The following is a 22,056-nucleotide window of genomic DNA, read 5'->3' on the forward strand; positions in this document are numbered from 1 at the left end:
AATCATCTTCAAGAGAAGAAATCCCTAACGGACTGAAAGAAAATGTATAAAAAATAGAGAAATCACACAAAAGGAAAACAAAAAGACCACAGCTCCAACACAAAAATGACCAGTATCATTTTTTATTCTAAGGCATTCATCTGGAATATATTGCACAGTATGTACAATACAACTAATATCTAGGGTCATCCTCTTCTGTACTACACCTTTAAAAGGACTAAGCAAAACCAACTCCTTCAAGGTTTATCTTCCTTTTTATTTATTTAAATAGTGTATAGTTAATTCAAAGGCTTGGAAATGAATTTACTCAAAATATATTTCTATTATAATTATCTTGCATCTATTTTTTACTCATCGTTAAAACTAACTCCAAGCTACTGGTAGCACCCTTTTACTTCTTTACAAGATTATTCAACCTGAAGCAATCCAGCAGCATATTTGTACTGATCAACTATCACTGATAGTTTTTAGGATGTAAAACCAATTCCTCAACTATATGTACTACCAACTTAACAGCTCGACTACATGACACTGAGGCAATAATGTGCAATCATTAGGGGAAGCACCTATGCTAGTTTCAGAACTGTAATGGAGTTGCTGACACGAAGCTGTGTTAAAAATGTTGTCTGACTCCATAAGAAATGTACTACCTTCATGCTAGCCATAAAATGAAAGATACTAAATTTGTCACAATCTTGATATATCTTGCCAGAGAAAAGATTAGCTCTTTCAGCAGCTATGTTGGTGTATGCTACTTTACACAAACTGCAGAAATACAGCAGTTGTTTACTTAGCCATTGAATGATGGAAAGGGAAGAAGTGTCTACTTCCTGAAAGAGCTCTTGCATTTTTTAGATAAAGAGGGAATACAATGAACACAGAGTAATACCACCACTACGAACACTGTCCTCTTTTAATTCCGTTGCTTATTTGACTTTAGAACAAAATATGGGGGGGGAGAATGAATTCACTGAATTTCTACGCATTTAAAATGTTGAGAATCTATACTAAATGAAAAAGAGTATGGTTTCAGGGCAAAAAATACTTCAGAAAGTACGTCAAGTCTGTGAACAAGTTACTGAAAAAAGCATTAGTCAAAAATGCTACAGTATATTCAAGTCAACTCCTCTTTAAATAAAAAAATAAAAAATAAAAATCAGGGACTTAAATGGAAACAAATGAAGAGAACATTAGAGAGTATTAAGAATAAAACAAATATCTTGAATTACACTGTCAGGTCCACAAAGTGTTTCCCACTCTGTTCTCTTGGTGGACTCTACTGAACACCTATAGGAAGTTCATCTAGACTGTTTCTCCAGCAGGGACTGTTACCCTCTACCTGTAACTCTGTTGCTGGACATTCTGGCATGGATTCTTAAATTAATATGTCAGAGTATTAATCTAAAAAGATTAAAAAAATAATAATCAAAGAAATGAAGAGAGCCATGGCAATGAGATTCTAGCTTCTCACGCAGGGACATACTGCCTAATTACACATCTCTGCCTACTAAGTTACTACCAGCATATTAACTAAACACTATTGCTTTTGGTATGCTGGCCAAAGATGCAACTTTCTCCTGAATGTGCAACAGTTAAAATTTCTGTGCTTTGTTCCGTTACATTATAGTCAGCAGGATGAATACTAGTTTTGCATAAACTAAACTAATTAAACTGTAACAGTTAAGATGTCAGCCATGAAGAAAGAACCTATGATGGTCTCTGTGCTGAGGTTACAGGTCTTTCAAATTGTAAAATACGTGCCTATAACTGGATGGAACAGACAGAATTCTCTATCTGCAAAATCACCATTTTGAAGAAGATCTATGTCAGTTTAATTAGCCAGCTGCAAAGTCACACTGCAACAATGATTTTCACCTCTTTGCTTTCCTTTCCTTTATATTCCTTATATAAATACTAAAATAATAAAGCCAGTGTGCACTACTTCACTAAATAATGCTGCAGTGGAAAAAAAAAGGCAAATATTCCAATGTTCAAATGCAAATTAAGCTAACTTTGTATATAATAATTTCATTCATTAGTACTCATGCAGTTGGTAAATGAGTGCATGAGTTTTCTTTCTCTGCATATAAAAGTAGTTTCTCTGATGTAAGGTACCACATCTAGGTGTTATAATTAATGGTCTATTTTTGTGTGTCCTCTGCTTCATATACATACAGACTTGAACTTGTATGTTTCTAAATCCCATGAGTAAATTTATGTAATAGCTTCAACCAGATTTTCATCTGGGAAAAATATTTATTGTCTTACATGTCCAAACTTTTAGCTATTTTCAAAAAATTTCACGTAATAGTCTTGTCCACTTGAAAGACTTACAGATGCCCAGTGTGTGGAAATGGATTATCTGGACCTTTTCCTCAAAGTCAATCAAATACCTTAGCCTGACCCCTTGAGAATACAAACTGACACAATGAAAAATCACACAAATACAAATCAAAGCAACTATGTATTAAAAGAGAAGTAAAAGGTATTTCTAAGTAGCTCTGCCCAATATTGTTTCAGAGGCAACTCTGCTTCCAGATCTGGCTTTAATAATCCCTTTGGATTTCCCAGCTTAAGTAGATTTTGCAGTCTCCTCTGGTCTCTAGGAATTTTGTCACCACTGGGTGACAGATTTCTCCTCGAGCCATAACACATACATACCATCTCTCACAGATCTATACAGAAAAAATATATTTTGATTGAGGAATTCCTTCATTTCAGAGAGCAGAAGCATTCTTGGAATTAAGAATGATAGAGGAAAAGGAGCAGAATTTGTTTATGGCTATAAGCAAATTAGAAACTTTCCCTTTCACAATATCAGGCGTGTGACAATTAGTTTATTCCAAATTATATAATCCCAGCCAGCTAAATCTAAGAGAGCAGCAGAATTTGCTTCCACAGCTCCTCAAAAAATTTAAAAGAAATCAGCCAATGCAGACCTAAACCTAGCTCGTTTATAAAATAGAAAGATGCATCCTATACAAGTATTTGATTTTATGACAAATAACTAATCTATCAACTATGATTTTTAAGTCGGTATTAAAAAAAAAAATCTCTAAGACATTTGAAAAGAAAAACTGGAAAACAGACTATGAATGCTTTTTAAAACTACACGTAACAAATACACTATAAGGGAAAAGAGAAAATAGCAGTTATTCAGTTCATCAAATTTCCTCAAAACCAAACGTAAAGGATATGCAATAATTGCTTACAGTACATGCTTAGTGTACATTATCTTACCCAAGAAAGTAAATCTACACTACTGCAATTTGACTTTTATGACTACACCCGGTAAATCATCCAACAAAATTAGAACATATCTAAGACTAGTGCTTGAAACTGATGATCAGCTATACATCTGAATTCTCACTGTAGGAAATATTTTTTCATAGTCATTACCCATAATTAATTTTACTTCTGTTTTTAAAGATCAAGACAAACATGCTGTAATGTTTTTAAATGACGTTTCCAACATACCAGGAACTCTTGTTATATTTTAGAGCTTATTCTTACCTGAAGATTGTGCTATAAACTTAAAAATCCACAGTCACAAAGATAAAGTCCATTGAGTTTTCACATTGGCTTAATAGCTGTCCACGAGAACAGTTTGCACACTGATGTCAAACAACTTTCTCCACTCAGTTCATAACCAGAAGTTTTTAGAAAGCATCTTACCTCGTGGTACGCGCCTCCTGCGATCTCTGAATGCAGCTCCTGACTGCAAGGCCTCGAGGACACTATCTATCAGTCCTGTCTCGTCACCTTCTGAAAACAGGAGAAAAATAGTATTAACCTCAATATAATAGAAATAAGATTGTTAAGAAAAAAAAATGTCACTTCTATGTAACACTTCCAAATAACAGAAGTGTTTTAATGTAATGGGTGCTGTCAGTCCTTTAGTCACCCACTACCTAGTTTGTGTATGATGCTTTATTAAGCAAAATTTATGCCAATCCTACTGCTCTTTTAACTTAAGATATGTTATCTAGTGCATTATTGATGACATCCTCGGCACATAAACAATGAGCTGCTGATAAATGACTGCTGTTTTACTGTCGAAATACTTCTAAGACTTCCCCGAAGCAGAAACGGGTCACTTTTTGATTTAAGCAACGTACATGGAGAACTTGATGAAACAACGTCATGAAGTTACATACTGCAGTGCTGTACATATTTTTGTGTTGCCTTCTATTTTTAAGATGTACTGAATCCCTATCTTATGATACGCTAGAATACGTATGCACCATACCACATGCCTACACATGTAACAATTATATAAACAACAAACAAAAAATACTCATGCAGGGAAAGCAAGAGCTGCACCGCTCCATAAAAACTCTACTTCTAAATCATCCTCTTTCTGTATCTATATATATGTTGTCCACGTTTACAGGGTGTTTTTAAAGTGCTAGATTTCACAAACATTATGAAAAATTGGTAGAAAGATTATTTTTTTAATGTATTTAAATCTTCCTTAGCATTTCAGAAATAGAGGTCAAAGAACCACAATTTTACAGAATGATTGACAAGTGTCCCTTTTCCTGTTCATAACTAAAACATAGACTAGATTCATTAGGTTGGAAAGGACCTACAAGATCATCTAGTCCAACCATCCTCCTATCACTATCTCTACCCAACTACTAAATCAAATCCTTTAGCACCTCATCTAAACGCTTCTTGAACAGCGCTAGGGATGGTGCTTCAACCATCTCCCTAGGCAGGCCATTCCAGTGCCTGACCACTCTTTCAGAAAAAAAAAAACTTTCCTCAAATCTAATCTAAATCTTCCCCAGCACAACGTGTGGCCATTCCCTCTCGTCCTGTCGTTAGTTATCTGAGAGAAAAGGCCAACCCCCCTCCTCACCACAACCCCCCTTCAGGAAGTGGTAGAGTGCAATAAGGTCTCCTCTGAGCCTCCTCTTCTTCAGACTAAACAATCCCAGCTCCCTCAGCCGCTCCTCATAAGACTTGTGCTCCAGACCCCTCACCAGTTTTGTTGCCCTTCTCTGAACACGCTCCAGGGCCTCAATGTCCTTCTTGTAGTGAGGGGCCCAAAACTGAACACAGTACTCGAGGTGCGGCCGTACCAGAGCTGGGTACAGGGGGATGATCACCTCCCTGCTCCTGCTGGCTACACTATTTCTGATACAGGCCAGGATGCTGTTGGCCTTCTTGGCCACCTGGGCACACTGCCTGCTCATGTTAAGCTGAGCATCAACCAACACCCCCAGGTCCTTTTCCTCTATATAGACTAGACCCAGCAGATAGGTGGGTATTTTGTTCATGCCTCCCAGACTTCAAGCTAATAGAGATTTCACCATCGCAAGGTGAGAAGCTCATTATTTCATGCAAAAGACTTATATTACACTAAAACATTTCTGACTTGCACAAATGGTAGGAGGTTAAATGTACATTCAAGCTCTCAAGTACTGAAGTTTAAAAGCAGTATATATTAATGCAAAAGGTATTCTCCCTAGTTCTCTGTTACATTTAGATTTATTAGACTAAACCTAGACCTGATATAAGAGCACGCAAATTCTAAATGATTTTCTGGTTCTAATTTCTACATGATTATCAACAGTATAATTACTCAGTAAATTTAAATTATATATCAATGCAATTTAAACAGCTACATATAATATGCCACGAAGTTATTTTCAATGTCAGACACAAGGAAGCAGAGCAAGAGTAGCAACCAGAAGACAGAAATACCAGGTTTAATTACATTTCTTCCAAAACCCTTAAAAAAAAAAAAAAAGAAAAAGCTCATCCAAAATGGATAAGTAAATTAGCTTCTCTTGGTTCACACTCAACTACAGAAGGCCAAACCTTGTCTAAAGCATATGCCATAATTATTTTTCTTTGTGTGCTTTATACTACAGATGTTCATTTATTGATATATTCTTGGTTCTGCATTAAATTTATTTTCTGAATCAAAGATCTGTGAATATTTTTTGACCAAACTAATATACTCCAAATTGGTCTAAAACATTTAATGAATAGTAAATATGACTGTCATACATATAGAATTAGTTCATAGGATGAAGAATCATAGGAAGGCTTTGGATTGAAAGGGACTTTAAAGATCATCTAGTTCATTAGAATATTTCATGTGTAGAAAACTTAGAATATTATTCAACCTTAAAAATAAAAGTTGGCAGAATTTATTCAAAAAGAAAAAAAATCCTTCAATACTTCATAGATGTTTATGCAGCCTTCCTCATTTTCTGCTGAGTGTGTCATTCTACCTGCTAATTATCGCGACTGCTAAAAAACACCTTATTTTTGGAATATCAAATGTACAATTCAAAGAGACACAAATTAAGGAAGCTCTGGAACACATTGTTGAGGTTTTTAACTCCTCACACAGTATACCTAGTTCTGATCTCACCACCACATCTTAATCAAAGCTGTGGGGTGATTAAGTGGACAAGGAGTTGCATTTTTAGTCAGACTTCATTAAAATTCATATATAAAAAGATTCTGTAGAAGTTTCAGACTCGATCCATAATTCTTGCTGAGATACCCCACACATCAGCTATCGCTTTGATTTACTTTTTTTTTTTAATACTTTCTACCATAATTTGCAATCCTTCACCAGCTCCTATACCCATTATCTATTTCAATAGTCTTTCTCTGAAACAGAGAACCATTTCTGCTCAGAGATGAAGACAAAACATTTGCATTTGCTACCACTGCTAGAGTCTTTTGTAATATGACCTTTGAAATATTTTACTATCATTTTGGTCAATATTACATTTCTTTACTGCTACCTGACAAATCTCATCTACACCTCCAAAAGAGAACCTGACATGCATACTTGCCACAATTAAGTATAAAGTAATTTTCTTTCTTATTTATAGCTTATATGATTAAAGTTCACAAAAAAAAATACAGATAAGTGATCATTCTTTTGCTAGCCTGAGAAGCAATAAAAAAGCTACAGCTGAGCCAGAGCAACAGGATATTTTGGTTTTGAACTAACTGCTGCTAAAATACCATGCTGTAAAAGAGAAATGTGTTTTGTCTGTTATAACCTATGAAGTTTTGTTCTTGAAATTAAAAAAGCACTACAGAAAGAGCATGACAGAAAACACATGGCAGTGTTCTGTTGGGAGATTAACCTGAACCATGAGTGACAACTGTACACAAAATCAGAGCTCTTACATAAGAACGGGAATTATGTATTTAATCCATTGATAGCCTCTGGTTCAGTAGGACATTCTTGGACTTACTGTTTTGGGGCAGTTTTTTAAGTGACTAACTCCAGAGAACAGAATACAGAAAGCACTCTTAACTTGCAACCACAATAGATCTTAATCCCTGCATCCAAAACATGGCCCACCTCCTGAATTTTTCGTTTCTGTAGTTCACATTCATGGCTACTGTTCTTAAGGAAAAGGATTCTAAATACCACATTAGGTAATGCATACTGCCTCCCTGTCTTCTTCTCCAGGTGGTTTCAAAATTATACTTCTAATCACATCTTGCACTATATACTGTTCTAAACTGATTTAGTACTCCTAATGAGTCACATTTCAACTGCAGAAACACCAAAAAGGTTCACCTCTATTCAAGGGTCAAAAGTATGTTCTGCACAAACTTTGAAACAAAAGACTGTTTACTCAGAATTAGTACCAAAATTCTAAATTGCAAGATATTCACTTAAAAAGGTCAATTTTCAGCATCTTTTAGCAAGTGTCTGGTGTTTTCATATATTTGCATTTTATTCATTTGCTATAATCATTTTGCAATCATTTTGCAATCATTTTGCAAGCATAATAAGTATCTTCAGGAAGCAGACTTCCTCAGCATTTTCCTCTATAACAGTCTCATGACTGTTATTTACTTTTTAATTAAAAAGAGAGCAAGTTAGGACAGTATGACTGATAAGTGGACCTATATCTCATGTCAATTTACAACAGAATTCAAATCCCCTCTTACATACCAATTGAGCTTATTTATGATAATCTGACCTCAGGCTTATGTAAAGTTAATGGTATGGGAAAAATATGCTCTGTTGTATTGATAAGTTACTAACAAATGTTTTTGACATGCGCACACTTTATTTTCAGAAAATGTTATAATAGTCAAGGTCTACCTCAACAGGAATATATTTAATTGAAATATATTACCAGTATTCCCTCAGGTTCATTCTGAATGGACTTCTGGCCCTTGCAGAGGATGATCTTCACAAGCACACACACACAAAGCTTTACAGTGGATTAGTTAAGTCACAGATTTGCCTCTATATGAGGAGGAAAAGACTGCATGGCCACAAAACATGCAAGAAAGAGGGGCAAATGATACCTAAACTATTAAAAATAACTACAACTAAATTACTTGGCTGCTTAAAATGTTACAGTACTAAGTAACTTCTAATTGAAATAATTAGCAGATACACACCACACACTCTTCAGGTTTTTATCATCAGAAAACCACACTCAATTTCAGTTTCATTCACCGTTTTTATCAGGAAGAAACCACCAGTCTTGGGACTACATATGGAGAGAAGGGGATTTCTTGCACATTTTTGTCCGTTTTTGTGTGTTTTGTTTTTAAACTATTTCAGTTCAAATTAATGGTGATCTCCTTCAATGAATATGTAAAATACCCTGATTTCTAAAGACTCTTCCTAGCGAATCTTAATGTCACAAAAAGTTTCAGATTTCAGTGCCAGGACAAGAAATGACAAACTTTGGTCTAAAATTCATTTTGGAATGACAATTACAAAAGCAAATAATGAAAAAATGGACTTCTCTGTGATAGCAACACAGTATTTACCTAAACACTGAGCAACAGGCTCAATGGACAGGACAATTTCCCATCATACTGCCTTTAGAGAAAAACTGACAAAAGCTACCATAAACTCAAGACACTGCAATCTTTTTTCCTCTCTAAACCAGCATATTTGTATAGATATTCATTCCCTAACAAAGCCCAAAACACTGACTCCTACTGAAAAAGCCTTTAGAACTGAACTTGAAATAAATCATAGGTTTTAGACAGGTTTAATGTTTATCTTTGATTAACTGAGAACCCACTTAACATTTCTGTATCCATTACCATGAATAGAAGAAATAATACACATTCATATAATGAAGTTTTCGTGAAGCAAAGAGAAGTTGGATACATGCTGGGTAAGTTCCTGTTTATTTTACTTTGGAAGGTATATGGTATATTTGTCACCTATCAGTCTGTTTTGGGTCTTGTATAAAATACCTGTATTAAGATATGCGCATATCTATTAAGATGTAGAATCACTGTAGCTTGTGTAATGTTTTCCGGTATGAATCACTTTGAAGTTTATATGTAGTTGAGAGATTTTCTCTAATTTTACATTTCTTTACACATTTTGGAATTTTTAGCAGGATTTATAGCAATCAGCTGACTCAGTATTTATAAGGCATCTCAATTAGACTAGATTCTCCACAAAGCAGAAAGCTCTAGCTAACTGAGCAACTGGATCTTTAAAATGTTGGCAATTTTGAAGTTATTGTTAAAGCTAGGAATTACACAGGACAGATATTGACCCTGGCCACACTGTAGTTTTCTGCTTTCTCACACTGAGAAACAGAAAAACAATTAATTTTGATCTGGATGCTTCAGTGGCCACAAAACAAAAAAAGCTGCATCTGCATTACTAGGTAAGAGCAAGACAATGCTTACAGAACTGTACCACAAAAGGCTGAAAAATTTAGAAGCCCTACTGCACTGAACTGAAATGCTTTTTTTTTTTTTCTTCTCCTTTTTTCCTTTTTTATAAAAAAACAAATTCTTAAAGATACAGTTGAAGAAATAAACTGATACACAGTAAGGTTAAAACACCCTTCGGGTGAAAATCACCTTGTCAAAATGACAGCTTGAGAGGACATCTGCCTCCTTCCTCTAAGTCTTTTACGTCACATTTGCTTAAACGAATTTGTGATTATTTATATAAGCAGGAATGAGGATACAGACATAGGTATATCAAGGAAAATTAGACACTTGATAAAACAAAATAACTGAGCATCCATGTCCAGGAAACTAATGGAGATTGAGCTATCATCCCACTCCACTATTCCTACCACAGAGATAGAGATGCAATATGCAAACCAGATATTTCAATATATCTCTGGTTAAATGCTGGGGAAAAAACAAACAAAACAGAACAATTTTATAAGTATTAGAATAACTCTGTCAAAGTATTAGTAAGTTAATCAACAGCTTCAATGCATTTGGTAACAATATATTAATATATTTGTCTTGGCCTTCCGTAACTCAGATTGTGTACAAATCCATAACCATTTTTCAAAGTGTTCAAGTGAGCCTGTTTACCTGGTTTAGTGTTACTCCACTCTTCTCTAATCACGTGTTTTACTGACATCCTAACCAAAAATAAACAGTATTTTTCCCTGACTATACACTTGTCAGACTGTTGAGTGTATAAAAAGGACAAGTTGTAGTCATGAATACCGTGTTTTAAAGCTGCAACTGATCAGCAGTTTCACAACAGCTCATAGACTCATGTAAACCAACTGCAGCCTGAAGTGATCTCTCAAACAAGGCAACCTACAGTTTTAACACCTCTGCTTGCATTCTAGAGTCAGAGATGGTATTTCACAACTTAGTGGAAATCTATCAGGACCACCAGATTGCTCTTGCTCTCTTAGCTTTTTTTTTTTTTCCTTTGCTCTGTGGTCTCACATAAAACAATTTCCTCACACCTCGCAAGCTCAACACTTTGCATTTTATCATGCTGAAATGCCACTCTCTACTTAGGCACTGAGCTCAATCAGATTTTCTAGCTCATAATAGGACTGTTGGGAGAACATCCATTGTAACATGAAGCCTGCAAGCTCAAAAAGGAAGATGTTAATTGCCACAATATCTTGACTATAAAGATGTTTACAGAATGAGATTAACAACAAAGCAAGTAAGATACTACTTCTCAGAAAGAAATCCATATGAAAAAAATCAATTAACTGCAACAAAGGAAAACAAGCCAATAATTCACAGTAAAATGGCTTGAAAGGAACATTACACATATTAAATGACAAATGGCAGAACTGTAAGATCAGGTAGGCCAAAAAAATAGTTTTTACTGAAAAAGTTAGCTTTTCTTTTCTGCTTACAAAACTGACCTGGAGACTGACTTTTCATACTGACCTGGAGCAGTCTTCAGTTTGTTACTCCCTTTTTTTTTCTGTTAACAAATTGCACTACTAAAAATGAAGTCTTACCTTTGTTCATATCAAGCAATTGCTGCTTCTTTTTCTGTCTCTCCAGTTTCTCTCGCTCAGCCTTTTCTCTTATCAATTTGGCTCTCTTCATTTTTTCCTCCATTTCTCTTCTTTTGTTGTTTTCTTTTAACACCTCCTGCATTAGATAAAATTAACATGGAGTTTTAAATTCCAAGTAAGACTAGAAAAAATAGCAAAAATAACCTTGCTTGCACTGAATACAGATGCTGTATTCACGCCCCATAGGTGAAAAAATAAACAGGAAATGGCACTAAAATTCCAAGCATGATCAGAAATCTTCAAGAGATGAAAGTTTACCACACTACTAATACATAATGACATTATTATATATGCAAAAGAATGAAAATTAAAATAGCTTTGGATTCTGGGTGACTAAAAAGCTTCAGAAAACTTCCAGAAAAAACTTTTCAAAAAACTGCAACTTGGTTTTGTTTGGTTGATTTGGTTTTAAGTCTAGTTTTAAACTACTATCTTAATTTTAGGAGGAGTGAAGATGCCATTTCAAGAGTTCACTGTGATATGATACTATTCATAGTTATTTAACAAGGGATGCTGCTTTGTGGAGACGATGGAAATCACACTTACCAATGATATTTAACCTACTCAAGAATGTGAAAACTGGTCTAAGAACTGTATTTGTTGTACTATCATCCTGAAAAACACATTTTCCTCCAAAAGAAGAGAATTAAAGTTGAAAAAATAAAATAAAATAAAATATCAGTGTTAGATCCTTTTTAATTTTGGACATTTCTATCTCTATTCATTCAACCACACTTGACAGAGATTTCACTTTACTGAAATGTCACACACTGTAATGAAAGTAAATGCCCATAACTTGAAAAGAGAAAGCAGTTAAGAGATGTCATGTCTGAACTAGTAGTAGCCCACTAGCCATTGGCAGATTGTGATTAGTTCATAGATCCTACCACTTCTTCTAACAGGAAGACTACTACAGAATGAATCATATAACCTGTAAGTTTACTATACATGGTAAGCTACCTTCTGTCAAGCTCTAAGCATCCTAGCTTAGAGGAGAGCAAATGTAAACATAAGTTTCTTAAATACAAAATATATACAGTTTAAACAATAAAATATCTACCAATGGCTATTGAAACGCAAGCCATTCAACACAGGGGAATCACAGAAGAACATAACACTAACAAATCTCTACAGCTCTTCATCCTTATGGTGTCAATTTCAAAACTAACAGTGCAGTAGAGTACTGCACTTACACAGTTCTGGATTAATTTTCGTAACACCATACAGACTTCATAAAACTATCCCAGAATCAAAGCACCCAGAATGTACTTCCTTATAATTACTCTCCATCAGCCAGTCTGACTCATGTTTCATATTTCCTATGTCACTGACGGTTCTGTATTTAGTGAGTCGGATAAATCTATGAAATATATCACTCACAAGAATGTATCACCAGATCGTTCAAGTGCTGAAAGCAATACAAGCGTATATTAATCATTATTTGTAAACACACCTGATATTTGAGTTTATACTGATAACCAATTTGATCATGCTTTTTCAAAGATGGCTGAAGATGACTCTAAATAAAGGTAAAGAGAAATTGGATTCAGAAGCATGGTGTTGTCTACATAATTTGCTCTGCCTGAATTATACCACAAATTCTTTATGTATCCCTTTTGTTTCTTTGTACAGGGTTGTTCTTTCTCATTAGCTTTTAGTATTTCATAATTTACTCTACTTATTTTCTAGTCCTTGAAATGGTGGACTAGCACAATGATTTTGAATATAAGGGTAAAACAATTCCATACATGCCATTCAGCAATTCAGGCCTTACCATTTCAGAAATTAGTCATGTTACACAACTAAAATGGGGTACTTAATTTTTTGGCATTATTTATAGAGTAGAAAGAAATGTATGGAACAAATGTTGAGGCTAGTAGTTTCAAACAACTACAACAAATTAGTTCTACAAAACTTATGAACACAGTGACATAAGAGGAATATACTGATATTATGAAATAAGAAGTAAAACTGACAAAAAATGAAAATTTTTTCAGCGCTCACAGTCTGTACAGATAAAACTGAAGAGGATGAGTTCTAAAAGGATATTCACTCATATTCACCTGCTTTTATACAAGACAATCTAATCAACTAATTGCCATTCATCCTGTGAAGTCACAGAAGATAATATTCCTATTTATTTTTATGTATAAAAATTCCACTTTAAATTGAGTTTCTACTCCATTTCAATAGCATAACATGAAGCATCCACAGAAATGCATTTTTATGCCTTAAGAAATGTTCTTGCAGATAGCAAAATTTAACAGCAAAAAAATATACTTTAACTACCAGATCTAAGTCTTCCTCAACAATTTATCACTTTCATCTTTTATACCTCATCCTTGTTTTTTACTTATGTATCATAAACCAGAGAAAGCATGTTTCCCAAAATGTTGTATGTAAGCTACTTGTTGGGGGTAAAAATTCCCTTTCATCCCTAGAAGATTAAAACAAACACCACTTAGGAAAAGTTGGCCCCTTATGGTATCCACCAATACACCTAACAAATAACAACAAGACAAGCATGTTTTAACCAGTGTTTATGTTCCACCAAACTAATCTGGGCAGCACAGAATACCAGTAGTATAATACAGCAATGCTTTCTCTAATCTCACTGTTACGGCAAAGGAGAATAAAATGTCACATGAACTCAATTTTTAAAAAACGTGACTTTGCAGAGAAGCCCTGCTTATCTCCTGCTTATTTCAGAACAGTCCAAACATGGAAGTATGTGCACTAGAAACATGGATTACAGTTGAGGAACATTCAAATTAAAACATATATATATATATATATATATATATATATATATAAATATATATAAAGTAAGTGTACTTATAGTATCTTCCCACCAGTAGGAAAATTAAGCCATTTGGATAGTAATAGAAAAACAATTCAATTATGGCATTTGCTTGCTTGTGATTCCACAGCTGCTGCCTCCTAAACAGTTATTTATTCACAACAGAAATGCAATTATTTTTTTAAATCAAGAAAAATGTATTGGGGGTCATATAAAGAAGTTTCTGTACATAAACTTTTCTCAGATTCAAACTGTACTTGTACTTGAGTACACAGCATGTACAGAAAGCTAAACACATTTTACAGTGAGACCGAATACCTTCATGTTTAAGTAGAATGTAGACATCAGATATCAGTAAGAAATACCTGGTGTTCTCACACTTTCATGCATCTTTTATTTAGTATACTTTCATAACTGCCTATCCCCGTTCTTTTCCCAACTCCTGAGTTTTACTGGAATTATTATAATGCAGAAGAACACATTACTAGCTATATAATATTATTTTATAGTAATCAGCGCAAGAGATGACCTCTCTGTGTAGGTTTGCAGGATAAATTACCTGATCACTAAATGGCAGAGATCAGTGTAATAGTGGAAAAAATAATCCTGTAATTTACTTTGCTCTTAAAAGAAAAATCACTATTTTTGTTACAGTAATGAAGCTCAACAGTGACAAAGCATGTAAAAGGAGTGATGGGTATTTACAAAGTAATTACATTTAGCCTGCTTAAAGGATGAAAACAAACCAGCCTAACAGTGAGAACTCAGACTAATGTCACAAAGTAAGAAGCAAGACTTGTATGTTTTTCCAGCAGCATTGGAAAAGACCTAGAAAAGTATTAATCTAGATACTGTCTTTTCAAAAAAAATTGATAGTATGGAAAACCCCAAATCATAGCCGAGTGAATCTCCAAAGAATATTTTTTCTTGTAGGCCATTCAAGATCCTCTGTGTTTTTCTTAGTACAGAAGAGCACGCAGTTTGAGAGCCCTCCCCCTGCCTCCCAGCACCAAGTTTGATGTTCCCTCTTGTGTTTATTAGGATTTGCTGAAGTAAGGCTGATACCCAGGACAGCCAGTTTACAACTTGGTTTCCTTAAGAAGCAAATGAAATATTAATGCATCTCATACTCAGTACATATCTTAAGTTTTGACAGACAAACAGATCTTTGCACACCAACATGGTTGTAAATAGACTCTCAAAGGTAAATTATTAAAAATGAGAAGAAAGAAAACAAACTGTAATGCAGATATCGCCCAGGATATTAAAGATGCAGTTGGCTACAAAGCAGTCATGCACCGCTAATGAAGGCTGTCTGTGATCCCTCAGGCCTTCCCTAAATTTGCTTTGCACCAGCAAAATATGTGATCTGAAGTTCCAAGGAGTAAATGAAAAATACACAAAACTTTCTCAATCATAACACAGTGAACTCAGATTAAAATCTGTAAGAACAGAGCAAGGATACAGCAGTTTGTTCAATGACACACTGGATTTCCTGATTGAGCAGGTATGAAACAGCAAGTAGAAAAGACTGCACAGGATATTGCCCTATGGTTCGTGTACCACAGCCATTACATCTGACATGAAACATCTTTGGGATGCTGTCACTGCAGATCAAGATCGCCCAGGACCAAGGCCAGCATTTGCAGGACCATGGTGCTTCCTTGAAGACAGGGTCTGCAGCAGCAGGGTCCTGACACACTGCCACAACTGTGCCTGGGAAGAAGGGCAAAGCCAAGGTACATGAGGAGCACTGCCCCAAGCACAGTCACCCGCCTGCCTTACTGCACTTTACTTGGCACACATATTAATGTATGTAGATGTGCACTCCACCTTATGTTGCTCATTAAGTACAGTCCACTTGTTTGCAGCTGCTACCTATCATTATTGCTGTTAGGCTTGTCTATGCCAGAAAGATGGGCACTGGACAGTTCTTCACCGAAGAAATCAGGGTTTGGCGAGGGCCCAATCAATTTTACTTCATCATTACAATGTCTCCTTGCACCCTACTGATACTACTGAAGAGATGCACTTACCTCATCTTCAGTTTTCTCTTGAGGCTTATCTTACCTTCTGCATCATACTCCATTTTGATAGAATAATTCAATTCTATTAGCTTGCTCTGTATTTTTCTAAACTTGATATGCAAATATAAGCTTCAAGAAATATGCTGATTTACTACAACATCAGCAAGCTAACTGAAAATGCAGTAACAGTGATCAATCAGATCACAAGACAAACGAGGAGGTTCAAATTATCAAATTATTATCTTAATATGAGATATGAACAAGCAGAACAATGAACTTGAATCCAGATTAAGTGTCCTTGCGAATACTTGAAGAGCTCAGATCCCTATGAACCCAAGACTCAAAGACAGCTGCTTAGCTACAATGACAAGCACAGGTATAAGCATCTGCAAACTTCAACCATTTTCTGTGGAAGGGTCTCATTTAGATTTAAAAGCTTGCCATGGGGTGTAAGCCTACTGTTTACAAGAGCTCAACATCTGGGTTAGAGTCACAACTTACGTACTGTGATACTCAAAATCCTGAACTATGCTTGATATCCAGAGTAAAATGAGGATTTTAAATCCTCATTTAAATTTTATAAGCTTCAAAGATAACGCCTAGGAATAATGAGGTGACTCAATTAGACTTACTGCAATTAGTAATGACTGGACAGTTAGCTTAAAATTTTCGAATGGAAAAAGCCCTATTTTAAACCCATTTTCAAGACCTAGAAAGCCTAACTTCAGTTTCTTCTAAGACCATATTTTCCCACATTACCTCAGGGAAATTTATGTAACAAAAAGCTTCACTATCATGAAACATGACAGCTGTTGCTTTTCTCCATCCACAATGTTTGTAACACTACCACACAAATAAGTCTGACTTGCCAGAAACAAGTTCTAATCCCATCTATACTGCCTAACTGGCAACTACAACAGCCTACACTTGCCTGCCTTTAAGTTCTCCAAAGGCAGAGCGTGGTAATTCAGTTTATTATTATTATTACTGTCTTTCATGATAAATGTCATTCTTCCTTTTTATATAATGTATGAGGTGGCCAATTATCTAACAGTATTAACAGCTTGCTAATAAAGTCAATAAGTTTATTAACACTTTCATTTGAATCCTTCTGTTTCCAGTTCCATTACTTAAAAACTTTTCTGGCCTACATCCATTTTCTGATTTATCACGTTAAAAAAATCACAAATAAAAATATTCTGCTAAACACAGAGTGGGTGTGCTTTCAGACAAGAAATTAGAGACCTTATAAAAGGTTTTCTTTGCTTGTTTGGCTATGCTTTTTTGTTTTTATTTTTCTTCTTTGAGAGGGGCAGCAAGAGTTTGCTAACAGGTACAATGTTTCAGTTTTGATATTGCCTCCTGGGATACTTTGTTAGAGAAAACACTTCTTGTTGATTATTTTTTCCATAGCTTTCTTCTAGCTAGAGGAAAGAAGTTGTCTTTCAGACCACATTAAGGAACTGCTCTTTTTTAAGCATAAGGGAGAAGTTGCAGTACCATGCAAACAGTCAGGTAGAAGAGTGAATAAACAACCTTTGCTTTAAAGACACTTCTGAATTACAAACTCACTTGGCTTGAAACCTGAGAATTCAGCCTGATCTTACGTATTGCATAACATATAATGAGGTATTAATCCATGTTCTCTATATTTGTTGATAGCCAGTGTTCCACTTTATTTAGGGAATACTTAAAAAAAAAAAAAGTTCCGGCATCATGCAGTTTAAAACTTGTTCTGAAGCATATTATAAGCAAATATATATTGCAAAGAAAAGGGGTTACATGGACATTTATGCTCTCATTGCTGAGTATACTGTAATGAAAAATGTTTTACTTACGAAGACAACATAAGTTTTGTTTCCTGCCTAGTACTGAGTTTAAATCTTACAAAAGCCTGAAAGATCTTGATACTTGTTGCCCAATAAAATGTGCCATCTTACTGATCATTTAATGTGTCATATCATCTTCTTGGGAGTTCTGTATTCTTGATTTTTTATCACAAGGTTACTGTAAAATATTCTAGCTACATACTAATCACATGTGAATCAACAGACACTACTGATACAAAAGGGCGATTTCTTTCAGAAGTCTCTCAGAAGGAACCATTTCTCATACTGGAAATTTATCACTTATTCCTATCTACTTTCCTTATACTACAGTAAGACCCTTTACTCCCAAGTACATTTATAAGACAAAGAAGATTAGAAGATTTCCTTATTCAAAGAACTGCGTCTGTACAAACGTCTTCTAGGGGAGCAAAGTAGTAACTTTCCACCAGATAACAAAAATACCACTTAAGGAAGAAGCTTCACTGCATTTTGTAATAAATAAATGCTTATAAATGCCTGTTTTTACCTCCTTAAATTTTACCTCCCCAATGTCACCCTGCTATTTAAAATTCACCTTTAGGACTAAGTGCACTAAAAGGAAATCCACTGGGAAAGACTTGAAAGATTTAACTGTTACATAAGCAAAACAAAAATTTTCCATCATTCTAAGTCTGTATTTCATACACCCTCCATAAAGCACATAACTTGCTCAAAAGGGAGTTTATGTGCATTTTTAAATGCAGGCGTGACAGATTTGGTAGATATTTTTAAATACTTTAGCAATAAAATAAACATTCAGAAACTGACATCTTAAACATATTTCAGATATTTTGATATAAAGTTTTTGAGACAACTATTTAAAATAAAGACTGAAACAGAAAAGAACAGGCATCTTCCTTCAGGAGGCCGATTAATCATTATCTGTTAGGAGCCTGAGAACTATACCGAACCAAATGTATCAGGCTGCAATTGTCCCAAGGTTACATTAATCAGGGATGGTAGAAATCTGTATTTACTCTCACTGAACAGAAGGTCTAAATCAATATCATCTAAAAAAAATCTTGCTTCAAAACAAGTCCTGCATATGAAAGGCATATTCCTATTCAGTAGATGCACTTTTGATTTGATTTCCTTCTTGTCAGCTCTGACAGAAAGCATACATACTCCTCCACTCTCCACAAAAAACAAGCAACAAAAACCACCACAAAAACAGCTTGATTTTTACTTATAAATAGAGCACAATTAAAGTCCTCACACTCAAGTATTTTACTTAGCTCTTGTAACGTTCACTGAATAAAATGAGCATATGAAGATGTAGCTAACTATGAAACCAAAGAAATAGACTTATGCAGAGGTGAAGCAAAAGAAATAGGTAAAAAACCTGGCTAAAAAATCACATTCAAGGTGTAAATATTCTACTTAATCTTAGGAAAAAGATGAGAGGTAAAGAGGATTTCTAAAAAGATGAGATTTTGATTTTCTAAAAGATGAGAGGTAAAGAGGATACACAAACTTATTCAGTCCTCCCACCACACTCTTGGCATATTTCCTGCAAAAAGGGTAGGGAAGCCTGGGTATAAAAAGGGAACAGATAAAGCATATATAAATAACACAATTCTATTTTTTTCCTATCTACACCTCTAAACTGATTCACTATTTTGCACCTTGATTAATATAAATGGCTCACAAACAATGCTTGTTTAGGTGTGACAGAGGTGCTCTAAGTTGCCTTGTCTATTTAAAATTATACAATCAACATTTTTGGAGCTGCAAATTCCTAGTTATGTAATGTTTTTTCATCTCCCATTATCACAGAACAGTGAAAAAATTATTTTCTCACACAACGTTAGGCAGATACTAACAAAAACTAGGCATGAGAGGTTAACTTAGTACTTGACTAAAACTTACTAAGAGGGAAGTCTTAAGATATAAAAATAGACATAAAATATGAGAAATAGTCATTGAAAAGTCACTTTCTATTCAATAAGTCCACATTCACTTTCCTAAAATAAAAGTCAGCTCTAACCCTCCAAGTACAGAAAACATTCCAGCAGCAATCAATATGTCCCAGAAATTGAGAAAGGTCAGCTACTGTATCTGCTTACATTGCCTCCTGGTGATTTCCTCTTTCCCTGTTGTTTAGCAGAATAACAATATATTTATGTGGAAAAATTTGTTGAAAAATTATTTGCGAGGAGAAACTTACGGACCAGAAAGAATATCACTGTATTGCTGATGTACTTTGATCAGAAGAATGAAAGATGAAAAAGCAACAGTGACTGCTCCAGAATTCTTTTTCTGCTATGCTCTACATCTTAACATTCAGCTTAAACAACTTCTAAATGCTCAGAACTTCTGGAGGGGCATTTAATAAATACTGTTTCTGTCCAACTTGTCAAAGAAACACTTAGAAATGATGTTCTATGCAAATATTGTTTATATTAAGAAATCAACCACTGGCCTTATTTCTCCCACTGGATGTACGGGATTTCTGCCAGTAATCATCACAGTTCTTATCACTGTTTTTGTTTTCTCAGTGTTAAAATACCTTGATATGAGAAATAGAAGACAGACATGCAAATATATATACACATACATACACATAATTCTGTCTGCGATCATAGGATATGCCATTCAGAACATATTTCTGACAACTATTTCTGGCTCATCTTTGAAGATGTATATATATTTTGTCTACTTAAAAATACAGTAGCCAAACTGTATGACTACATAAGAATCATATATTCTTATCTGCAGTTGCAAATGAATGAAGAAAAAAGCTATCATAAAGACAGTTGTTTATTCAATGAGTAGCTTTCCTTTCACATAACAAAACCATACATAGAATCACGCAGTAGGAAAAGGGAAGGAATGGTCAAAGGTTATAAAGGTTATGCAAAGGTAATACATAAGTCAAGATTTTCTGAATGGCTGTGTTGAATTTTAGGCACTTGTAGAGGTCAGTCATTTAAAACCAGTTTCATAGAAATATATATGCTGTAATTTAAAATAAAATATGCTGTATCACAGAACATTTTGAAGGAAAAACTTCTCAAAGCACAAAAAGTACCCACCCTGTCAAACAGGAAGCTGAGGAGGTTTGGCAAAGGGGAGCTCCAAACAGCAATGGCATACAATGGAAACTCTGAGATAGAAGTGTGGTAATACTACCCAAGAGGAAGATAGCAGTACTGCACAGGGAGGAAAAGAACTAAGCCAAAGCTCAGACTTGGGAGATAAAATTTTTAAGGGAGCTAAAAAGCAATGAGCACATTTATAGCTACAGAGCCTACTGAAGAAAGATTATGGAAGAGGTAAGTCTGCTGCTGAATGGAGCATGGAACCTAACTGCAGAGCCTGAGGTACTCGATTCCTTCTTAACTTCATCCTTAACCAGGAGTGTCTCAGAGGCTATCCTCAGCTGACTGATGTCACTGCACGGCCTCTATTACATGGAAAAAAAATGCGGGCAGATCACAGGGAGATCCCTTCTAGAAGCCATTTCCAGTTAAAAAAAGAAAAGGAAAATCTGCTGACTGGGAACAGCAAGAATGGACTTCTCAGGAGCAAACTGTGCCTTATCAACCTGACTGCCTTCTAAAATGAAACAACAGGCTATGTGGATGAGGGGAAGGTGGTGAATATTGTTTACCATGGCCTTAGCAAAGTCTTCAGCACAGTCCTTCACAGTCAATGTCACTTCAGAGAGATAATCAAAACACTACCGAATAAATAAAACAAACAAACAAAAAAACAATCCCCAAAGAAGCAATTCAGGAATCACTTGAAAGCAGCATGCAGGCATCACTCTGATTGGAAACTGATATATTTGATAAGTATGCATCCTCTAGGATTATTTGGTTCTCTGTGGAGCAGCCAGGAGTTGGACTTGACTATCATTATGGGTCCCTTCCAAATCAGGATATTCTGATGTTCTACGTTGTATATCCTACGTTCTCTCTCTTTGCTTCTAAATTTGTATCAGTGGTTATGATGCTTTATAGTAAATTACACAATTAAATGAGTTGACTTCTATTTTTGTCCTTGAATACTGATTGATGTCTTTTTTTTGAGATACTTCTTACAGCCATCAAGATGCGGAGAACCTTAATTCTTTA

The 22,056-nt window shown here is 35.0% G+C and overlaps 1 protein-coding gene across 1 annotated transcript in view; it reads right to left on the minus strand.

Moving 5' to 3' along the window:
- Positions 1-22,056, minus strand: part of DIAPH2 (diaphanous related formin 2) — a 145,187-nt gene that overhangs the window by 26,339 nt on the left and 96,792 nt on the right. Inside the window, exons 25-26 of the mRNA XM_065729493.1 lie at positions 11,223-11,358; positions 3,676-3,765 (exon numbers count right to left, since the gene is read on the minus strand). Coding sequence (XP_065585565.1) covers positions 3,676-3,765; positions 11,223-11,358 — 226 coding nt within the window. The remainder of the gene's footprint in view (positions 1-3,675; positions 3,766-11,222; positions 11,359-22,056) is intronic.

This window comes from Cyrtonyx montezumae, unplaced genomic scaffold (genome assembly GCF_038088225.1).
Source record: "Cyrtonyx montezumae isolate F1298 unplaced genomic scaffold, pur_monq_1.0 scaffold_11, whole genome shotgun sequence".
Lineage (NCBI taxonomy): Eukaryota > Metazoa > Chordata > Aves > Galliformes > Odontophoridae > Cyrtonyx > Cyrtonyx montezumae.